Below are 10,622 nucleotides of genomic sequence, written 5' to 3' on the forward strand. Positions count from 1 at the left end.
TGTAAATCAATGGATGTGTAACTGATGTGATTCTGCAATCTGTGTATGGGGTGAAGGTGGGAGTTCAATAACCCACTTGAATCAAAGTGTGGAAATAATGAATATGTCAAGAAATTTGTAAAATGTTTTGAACAACCCACAATAAAAAATTAAAAATAAAAAAAAGAAAGAAGAAAAAGGAATTTTGAAAAAATACATAAAAAAAAAAAAAAAAAAAAAGAAATTGGCCCCTGGATGATACTCTTCATAATGTTATCAAGTTATTTCTACACAGAACTGAATAGTTTATAGAACATTTTTTGTGCTTCAAAACAACCATTTAAGGTAACCTTATTACTCATTTACTCTGATCAGACAGACTGTGCCCAGCATTATAAAGCTGAAACCTCACATAGGTCCAGTCACAAGAGCGGAGATTCAAGAACAGGAAACCTAACGACTCCATTATGAGAGTCTGTTAACACTAACTCACTTCATAAAACAGGCTACTTTATTTACATAGTTATTGTTTATCTTGCTGTCAGCATTCCCACTGCTACTATTACTGCGCTTGATATTTGTTTTTATTTAAAGCCAACATGCTACTGTAGAAATTGAGATTATTTGTAGTACTCCCACAGCTTCATTGTGATATAGAAAATATGACTATATGATTATCAAAATTTAATGTATTTTAAATTCCCTTCTCTGTTACTACCTTCCCCATCCTCTGTGACCCACTCATCATCCCTAACATAAGAGGTTTAGGAGGAAATGAGTTTAACAACAATAAATTCTTCATTTCCTCTCCCTTCCCTTTTCACATATATAGCAGCCTAGTGATCTGACTTCTACTAGGGAAAATGAAGTGATATTTACTTCTTTTTTAGCACATACTATAGAATTTGGCTTTATTTACCAAGTGTAGCTTTGTTATAGTCTCTGTCCATCACACTCTGCCTGTGGCCTATATATTTGAAATCCATACAACTCAAATTCTTAAGTTGCTTAGTCCAAGGAATTGGATAGTTTTCATGGTCTCCAATGTGGAAAATTGTATCTTGTTTCTATGGCTAGTAAAGGCATAAAAAAGATAATTTCTGTTAGTGTTAGCTGAGAACAATAATTATACTTTTACGTTTCCTGAATAAAATAAGCCCTCGTTAGACAGATAAAGCTCCCTATATTCATTCTGAGAGATGCCTTCTCTAATTAGCTTAAGAAAAATTTCCCTGTTAAGTGAATATAGAAATTTGAAAAAAAAGGTTGGTAATGACTACTTCGTATGGAGAAGATCTACTACTAGATAGTCTTACACTGAAAACTGAATAGCAGTTGGTCTCTCAGAAGGCTACCCTTGAGACTTAGATTAGTGTCACTCATCTTTGGGGTGGTTGATCCTCAGTGAGACAGCTCTAGAGTAAATGGGGATGTAAACATTCAAATATTTGATCTCAAAACCCAACTCAGACATCATTTCTAGGGTATCTTTGTTTCTTCAGACATGTAGCTGCCCCTTCTGTAATGTCTCCAGAGCACTTCATATTGCAACATAAAAAATTTACATTATGGGTTGGGGATATAGCTCAGTTGGTAGAGTGCTTGCTTTGCATGCACAAGACCCTTGGTTTCAATCCCCAGCACCACACAAAAAAATTACATTATGATTGTTTATGTGTCTACATGTATCTTTAAGACTGTTAGCCTCTTAAGCATGGGAACTTATCTCAGGGCTTAGTCTAGTGTATAGGACAGAGCAAAAGTCAAAGATTGAATGGCATAGGTACATCTAATATGGAAAAATTATAGGGGAGTGAAATAGTTCCAGAGGTTAAGTAGGATCTGAGTAGGGTCTGAAGTAGCTCTTGAGGTTCCATCCTGAACTGATTCCCAGTTTTAATCCCCACCTCACCCCCCAGGCTGACTTTCCACATCTGCTTGAGACCCAGGACTAAACTGGAATTGAAATGGACTTTTATGGTAGATAGTAAAATATAGAACACATATTTTTCTTCTACCTTTTTGATCCATTATTTCGGTTTTTTCTCCCATGTGAATTTCCTACTCTGGGCAGCATTGCGGGGGGGGGGTGATATTCTTAATTTAGAGAGTCATATGGCCAGACTAGAATTCTAATTAAAACCTTTTGGTGTTGTGACCTATAAGGTTTTATGAATTGTAATACAAATATTCAGTTTTCTAATTTAAGCATGAAAAAACACTAAGCCAAAATCTTGCCAGAGTTATTTAGGAAAGTCATATTTATATGAATTTAGCTTGCTTTACATTTATATCACCCTTTTTATGGCAATAGCATGTTTTTTCATCAGCCTTCAACATTTAGAAGGTAAGCACTATGCTCTGTAAGCTCTGCAAGAAAGTAAACTTTAATGAAATTTTCTTCTCATTCCCAGAGGGAATCTGAACTTTCATATTGAATGTTGTACACAACATAACAAAAGGCAAGGCTGCAGCTGAAAGTCTTTAGAATAAAATAAAGGACTCAATTTCTACTTTATCCTCTGTCTACATTCATGAGATATCTGAGTATGTAATTTATTGATAGAACATTCTTTAAAAGTGCATTAGGGACTAGAGTTGTGGCTCAGTGGTACAGCACTTGCCTAGCATGTGTGAGGCCCTGGGTTTGATCCCCAGCACTGCATATAAATAAATAAATAAATGAAATAAAAGATCCATTTATAACTAAATTTTTTTTAAAGTGCATGAAAGCTAAAAGCCTAATATGATAGTTTTAGAAATAGTAAAACCAGGTTAAATATGCACATACCAGACTTGAGTACAGGTACTAAATGTATATATAACATATATATTAAACAAACATTTGCACAGATTGTTAGACATACAGAAACTCCCTGACCTTAGAAAGGGTTTCGTGTGTGTGTGTGTGTTTATGTGGATATTGGGAATGTCAGAAAAGGAAGAAAATGCTTTAGTTGAGGAGAAGAATGATATTGTTTCATGTCTGCATACCTCTTAAAGGCTTCTAAATGAATGGAGAGTGGGTGCTAAGAGGAGATTGGTATTATGACAGCTTTACTCAAGATCACTTTGACCCATGCCCTATGCAAAATAGTGTTTTTCACACATTATCTTACATAACCCTCTCAATAAGACTTTTGAGAGATAAGTCAGATCCTTTTCCTTTTAAAGTTGAAGAAAGAGGTTAAATGACTTGCCCAAATGAGTGTCTGAACCAGGAGTCAGACCAGGCTACTGACTTTCGAACTTTTGCACACCTGAGTGTACAGAGATGACATACTTACTGTAATCTAAATAAGAGTAAGGTGAATCATGGTCATCATAAGGCCATTTGATAAGGTGTTGCTTGTTAGCTTATCCTCACAAAACTTGGCCTTTTTCATTTTTGGCTATTTTGAAACAAATGAAGTACTGCATCACTTTATAGCAAATAGTATAAAAGACTTATTGAAATTAGTATTTGACACTGCTGACTCTGTTCTTGGATCATCTTCTTCAGTTGCATTACCAGGGAATTTTGGAGAGTTAAGCATCAGTGCTAGGTATGTCTGTCACATAAACAATGCCACACAGCCAGAGTTTGATGACCAATCCCATTCACTCTCACTTGCATCTTGCATCGTACCATGAGTGGCATTGTGGCTCTGTTAACCTTAATTGCAAGCTGTTTAGAATCTGCCCCACAAATGCCTACTTCAGGTAGCAGCCAGAATGTGGACAGAATTTATTTACAGTACTTGGGCTTCCACTATCAGGTTTTCTTCTTTCTGGCACTCTCTCTTACCGCCTATCCTCATGCTAAAAGCCATAAGAAGAAACTCAGTGCTGTATGCACTTTTATAAAGGAACTTTAAAGGTCTTTTTTATTTTCATATTATATGAAAACCCATTAGCTTTCATATTAAAGTTAAATACAAATGACACCAAAAATGTTTTGGCACTATGGTGTCGTGAAGTCATAATTCATTGTCCATCTTTCTTTCTTCTGCTTATTTTGCTAATGATATCTTTTTCCACATAAAGTTCTTCTCAATTTTAATGCAGAGCATGGTGCCAGATGTTCCATCTGTTGAAATCTTGATCTTTCAAAATCCAAATGGAATGCAAATGCCTCCAGAATTACTCCTCTCCCTCCTACTGGGTAGATGTGATTTGCTTTCATCTGAATGCCTTTGATATTTTGTTTCCCCCTTTTAACATTTTATTTATTAATATACTGTTTTTCTCCTCACCACCACCAGCCTTGTTTCTTATTAGATTATAAATTCACTGCGGCCAGGACAAGATTCACTCATGTTTGTAGCTGTGCATAAAGTTAGGAACTGAAAAAATAGGTGAGAGTTTTTACATTTGCAAAGAAAGGAAAAATTTTAGGACATCAGCTTTCTATCTCTGTTTTCAAATGTAGAGTGGTGAGACATCCATGATAAAGCTTTGTTTTTTTCTGGAAAACAACTTAATAGAAATAATTCCTTCTCCCAGCTCCTTTCCCCCTTTTCCTTCGCTCTTCCTCCTTGCTTTTTCTCACTATTTAATTCTAATGCAATCCTCAGCTTTTTTTGTATGACTACTCATTTTTTTAAAAATATTTACTTTTTTAGTTGTAGTTGGACACAGTGCCTTTATTTTGTTTATTTTTATGTGGTGCTGAGGATTGAACCCAGGGCCTCCTCGCACGTGCTACATGAGCGCCCTACTGTTGAGCCAGCCCCTACTCGTTGTTTTTAATATTTTTTATTAGTTGTCGATGGACATTTATTTATTTATTTATTTATTTATATGCAGTGCTGAGAATTGAACCCAGTGCGCCTCACAAATGTGCTCTACCACTGAGGCACAATCCCAGCCCCTAATCTTTAAACTGGAAAAAATGTGAGCTAGGGTATAGCATAGTAATACTGCACTTGCCTACCATGTGTGAGGTCCTTAATTCAATTCCTAGTACCACAAAAATAAATAAAGTGGGAAAATGTATTGGTATGAATTACTTTTTGCTTTAAGTTTTATAGTTGAAATTTTCACCTTTGAAAATTTAGTGCCAAAACTCAAGCCAACAGTCTGGTAACGTCCCAAACACAGGTAGAAAAAGAACCCAAACACTTAATTCTTCCTTAATTTGTAAAATACTATAGTGAAATTTTATAGACTGTATTGTCAGTAATAAAGAACATCTATAAGCATTTTCTCTCTTTGAGCCATTGTAATAGTATAAAATAGAAATTCTAGAAATAAGGTTAAGTGAATTAAACAAGTTTTCTTAATAATTTCACTTCTTAGATTCTGGTCAGAAGACATTTAAAAGGAGAAGATCTATCATACACTGGGCCTTTTGGCGGGGTTCTAGCACTCATCTGGACAACTTGCCTACGTCACCAACATCTCCTATGTCGGGACAGCTCTTTGGAGTGTCTCTCCCAGATGTTTGTGAGAATGACAACCTGCCAAAACCTGTCTTGGTGAGTGTTGTTTGGGAAGGTAAGCTAATGGGAAAGTTTGGGAAGGGAGAACCCTAGGAGGTAAATCTCTCCTCAAATTGGAAAATTATAGATAACCCTGCCTTTTGCTAAGAATCTTCATTTTTACTGAAAAAATTTAAAATATGATTGAGCGATTATAGAATCATAAGGAAGAGATGATCTAGTCGACTGGCCCAAGAAATAGCAATATTAAACATGTTCAGATAAATTAGAATTTGCTCTGTAGACAAAGAATCTACATTATCCCCACAAATCCTTTCTTGAACTCCAGAGTGTTCTGAAAAGCCTTATTTTTAACATTTTAATAGAAGAAACTTCACAATCTTTCCTTTCTTGAAGTTTTAAAAACTGGTTTACTTATATTTCAAGTGTTTGGACATCAAGATGTATCCCCTGGCATTTAGTTATCTTTTCTTATAGAAAGAGTCTAACGAAAAGCACTAAGTTTGCATCTTCTCCAGTTGGTGTATTAAGTAATCACTGATAAATAACATTTATTGAATATCCAGTATTCTAACATTATAGTAAATGTGTGGCATTTTATGCTATATTGTGCACTCTAAGTACCAGACACTAGGACAAGTCACTTTATTGTTTATCCTTCACAACAAATTAAGGGAGGAATAATTATTATCATCATCATTCTTACTTTACAAATTAAAAAGGAAAGAAACTTTAGAATCTTACCCAAGATTACACAGTAAATCAGTGGCATAGCTTTCAAATCTCATAGATTGCTTGTGCCCAAAACTCCCTTTACTTCCTACACTAAAAGTACAGGGTACACAGATAGAAGCAAAATTAGAGAACACTAAAAACTACTCAGCAATTTTTCAAGAATACATCGTTATTAACTGTAGTTGCCATGTTATACAATAAATCAATTGAACTCATTCTTCCTGTCTAACTAAAATTTTGTATGCTTGGGTCAATATCTCCCCAACCATGTTCCCAGCCCCTAGTAATCACTGCTTTATGCTCTAAAAAGTTGGTGATTCTGAATCCTTCTAGCTATTCATCTGGCTCTAATCCTTCAGGGCTTTCAAACTGACCTCTGTATGTATGAAGTACCATTTAGGGTTTTTTCCCTTTGTTTTCCCATAGGACATGCTTTTCTTTCTTAATCAAAAAGGCCCCCTCACAAAAGGCATCTTCAGACAATCAGCCAATATGAAGTCCTGCAGAGAGCTAAAAGAGAAACTGAATTCTGGAATTGAAGTGCACCTAGACTGTGAATCTATTTTTGTGATAGCGTCTGTCTTAAAGGTAAGAAAAGTTCACCCTTTATGCACCCCATCACATAGGCACAAGATACATGGTTTGTTTCATTATTAACATTATTTCTGTTTGCAAAGAGACATAATACCTGTGGGATGTAAGTGTTAAAAAAACATTACAACATTTAAAGCTATCACCAATATGACATATCAGATATGCTTTAATTATTTCCCTCCTACAATAATCTTATCTTCACTTCTGCCACAAAATGAAAATTTAATTAAAATTTAAAATAGTCAAAATACACACAGTATGTTTACCATGTTTTCTTATCTCACTGCTTTCCTAATGAAGACAATGTTTTAAAAAGTAAACTTTAATTAAGCTGTTGAAGATAGTCACGGAAGTTTACCATAATAAACAAATATTTGCCTTACAACTAAAACAAAGTTAGTAAGGCCACTGAAAATTCTATTTCCATAATCATGCCCACAAATATTCCTTCCCTTCATTCTCTAATTCTTTCTACTTTATAAGTGGAGTAGGAATGACTGCAACATCTGGACCTTCTTTTCTCTTTACCACATTGATTCTTACTCTTCACCCATGTTTACTTAAGTCACACCTATAGAGAGTTCTAATATTTTCTTCCCTACACTCCTGGAAATGCCCTATATTTTTGGGAAACCTCAGGTCAAAAAATCAATTTTAAGCAGAGCTTTTGACCCCAGCAATGGTTGCCAAACACATGTCTCAGACTCCCATCTCTCAAGAGGTTGGGATATATTTAGGCCAGGGGTAGTAATGGTCCCACCTTGCAAGCCTAGGACCTACAGAATAAAAACAAAGGAAAACTCATACTCCAGCTGAGAGGCCAGCTGCTTATATAACCAACTTCATATTAAAAATCAGGCATTTCTTGATAAATGGGCCAAGTCTACCCTTAAACAAACCCTGCTGTCAATTTATGCAATAAAATATCATTTGAGAGGTATTTGAACTAGAGTAATCTAATCTGTTTTGCACAGAGTTTTAATTACTGTCCAAACCTGGAATACAATAAAGATATACATGGCATGCTGTACGTGCGTGTGTGTGTGTGTGTGTGTGTGTGTGTGTGTGTGTGTGTATCATGAATTTTTTTCATTTAATTGGATTTTCACCCATCTCTTAATTTAGAAAGGTAAAGCCTAAGTTAGAAAATTTTTCTTGCCATGTTCTTTGCATCACCACAATTCTTAATAGTTCCTTGCTGAATTATTAAGTCTATTGCAAAGCATGTTCTAGAAGAGCTAAGTTGTGTTTCAAATTACAGGAATATTAATTGTCCAAAAACATGCAAAACACAAAAACAATGACACTAATGGTTAAAGAGTTGTGTTAAATGGGTTCTGAGTAACTCGTTTTGTTATGTAATTGTTTTACTCCCATCTAATTCAAAATAGTTTCTAGGAAAGAAGATAACTATCAATTTAAAATTTGTTTTGCAAAAGTTTTCTTGTTTTTAAGACTATTTTGAAGCGGTACTTAGGTTTTCCTTTAATTTTTTCAATTCAATTGGTTTTGTTCAAATATAAGCTTAACTCTTCAAACTAAAATTGGACAAAAATTTCTTGAGGCACTATAACTTTGATCTCTCAGATCTTTGATGAAAAGTTCATATTTAATCTATAGAATCTCAGATGAATTAGAAAGTTTTCATTACCTAGGTCCTGGTTTTGAAAGGGAGAATTTCAGTTCAATGCTTTAAGTTACTAGTTGTAATTCAGAACCAGCTCTCACATTCCTGTCAGCTGTAATGGTGGTTTTATTTCATAACTTGTTATTCCAGCTGTGGGAGAGTTCATTGAGATGTTACGAGTTATTATCTTTCAAGTGTAGGTTTAAGATTTAATGATGTTTTTCTTCAAGACAGATCATAAGAGTGTTTTCCACCGAGATTTAAAAAGAGCTATTGTCACTACCCCATTTTTAAGAAACAGATTTTTCCTCTCCCAATCTGAATTTTAAAGTGGGTACAGCAACTAAAATTAGTTTGGAATTATGAAAACTCAGTAGATTTACCCAAAAAGAGGTAACTTTTGTGACGACATAGCTGAATCACATTTTTTACTGGAAGATATAATAAAACAGCTAGACAGAGGAAGACTTTGAATTACTCCCTTTTCTTATTAGCCACTCTATTTTTTAAAATTATGGTAGTAGAGTAACATGACCACAAAGAAGTTCTTAAAGTTATCTGAGCATCTCAATTATAGTTGATTGACTTCCTTGTCCCTCATTAATATTTAACCATATGACACAGTAAAGAGTTCACTAATGGCCTCTTCTCTGGCTGGGACCGAACTTGATGATGATGTGCAGAAAGTAGGTGAGGATCTGTCCCAGTCCTGGAAGAGCTTCTAGCAAAGGAGGAGATGCCCACATAATTAGCTGACTGTAGCAATAAGCTGCCACAATTCCTGTATTAGTAATAATATTTGAGCTGTAAGTAACAGGTTGTACATTGCTGCCTTCTGTAAGGCACATGGTTAAAATTATTGATTTATTTTCCTAGCAAGTTAAAATTGCCCAATTTCAGATTTTCATATGTCTCAATATTTAAAACAGGAATTTTCAAGAGGATCATCAACCATGGGTATAGTACTCAGATACTAAATGGAGTTCTCTCTGCCTACAGTTTACCAAGGTGGAGATCAGACTGAAACCTTGGTCTTATTAATGCCATTCCAAAAATCAACACAGAATTAGCCACAACCAACTCTTTAGGACCAGGACCACATTTAGTTTACTTTAAACTTTTTGTAAATAAAGGTCAAATAGCAATGCCCATGGTTATATCCTGCTTGTGTTACAGTCTGTCTTACTACACCTAGCCCTGCCAAGATGACAGCAGAATAGAGTTTCCAGGAAAATAATATACTAGGAGTACTGTTCCCAAGTTCCTAGAACCCAGACATCACCTAGAATTCTGTCTCGCCTGAAATACGTGAGATACCTTCAGTGGGGTAATACAGGAAGAAAAGTTGTAGAACGTTATTACCACCACTGGTATTGTTTTAAAATAACAGACTTTTATTTATTTCTCTATTCCAAGCACATCAAACATTGTCTCACATATATAAATAATTACATATAGAGTGACTGAATGTTACCAACTTATGAACCTCACAGATATCTTGGTGCCTTTCCTTGAACTAGCTATTTAAAAAAAGGAAAAATAGAAAAAAGGATTTAGGATAGTTTACTGCCAGATCCTGTCACATTGTACTAATTTGCTAAAATGTATACAAAATAGGAGGTTTCATCACAAATAGATTGCCTTTTATTTTTCCTACCATAATCCCAACTTTAATTATCCCAGTGGTTTCTTGTTAGGAAAAAAAAAAATCAAAGCATGTGATCTGTGTGTACAAGTTAATAGAGAGTTGGCACAGAGTTCTGTGTACTTAAAAGAACAAGAAGACTTAACTTTTCTAATTTATCCAACACCTATTTTCAATGAGAATGATTTAAAATATTTGTTTTTTTGTTTGTTTGTTTAAGGATTTTCTACGAAATATTCCAGGAAGTATTTTTTCATCAGATCTCTATGATCACTGGGTCTGTGTAATGGATCAAGGAAATGATGAAGAGAAAATAAATACAATTCAAAGGTAGTTTTTATAATTTGGTCATTCTCAAAAATAGAAATACTTATTTTTAAGCTTGTTTATTAAAATGACAATTTTTAAAGTCTTATCCATGGGGACCAGTTTTAAAATAGTTTTTTTTTTTTTTTTCTGCCGGGCACAGTGGTACACACCCTGTTAACAGTGATTTGGGAGACTGAAACAAGAGGATAGCAAATTCAAGTCCTGCCTTAGCAATTTAGCAATGCCCTGTGTCACATACACACACACACACACACACACACACACACACACACACACACACACACACACA

The 10,622-nt window shown here is 34.8% G+C and overlaps 1 protein-coding gene across 2 annotated transcripts in view; it reads left to right on the forward strand.

Moving 5' to 3' along the window:
• Positions 1 to 10,622, forward strand: part of Arhgap20 (Rho GTPase activating protein 20) — a 109,104-nt gene that overhangs the window by 90,386 nt on the left and 8,096 nt on the right. For both annotated transcript variants that reach the window (XM_015489910.2, XM_048796040.1), the window contains 3 exons: positions 5,260 to 5,438; positions 6,564 to 6,725; positions 10,224 to 10,333. In XM_015489910.2, the coding sequence (XP_015345396.1) occupies positions 5,260 to 5,438; positions 6,564 to 6,725; positions 10,224 to 10,333 (451 nt within the window). The remainder of the gene's footprint in view (positions 1 to 5,259; positions 5,439 to 6,563; positions 6,726 to 10,223; positions 10,334 to 10,622) is intronic.

The sequence above is a fragment of the Marmota marmota genome, unplaced genomic scaffold (genome assembly GCF_001458135.2).
Source record: "Marmota marmota marmota unplaced genomic scaffold, marMar, whole genome shotgun sequence".
Taxonomy (NCBI): domain Eukaryota; kingdom Metazoa; phylum Chordata; class Mammalia; order Rodentia; family Sciuridae; genus Marmota; species Marmota marmota.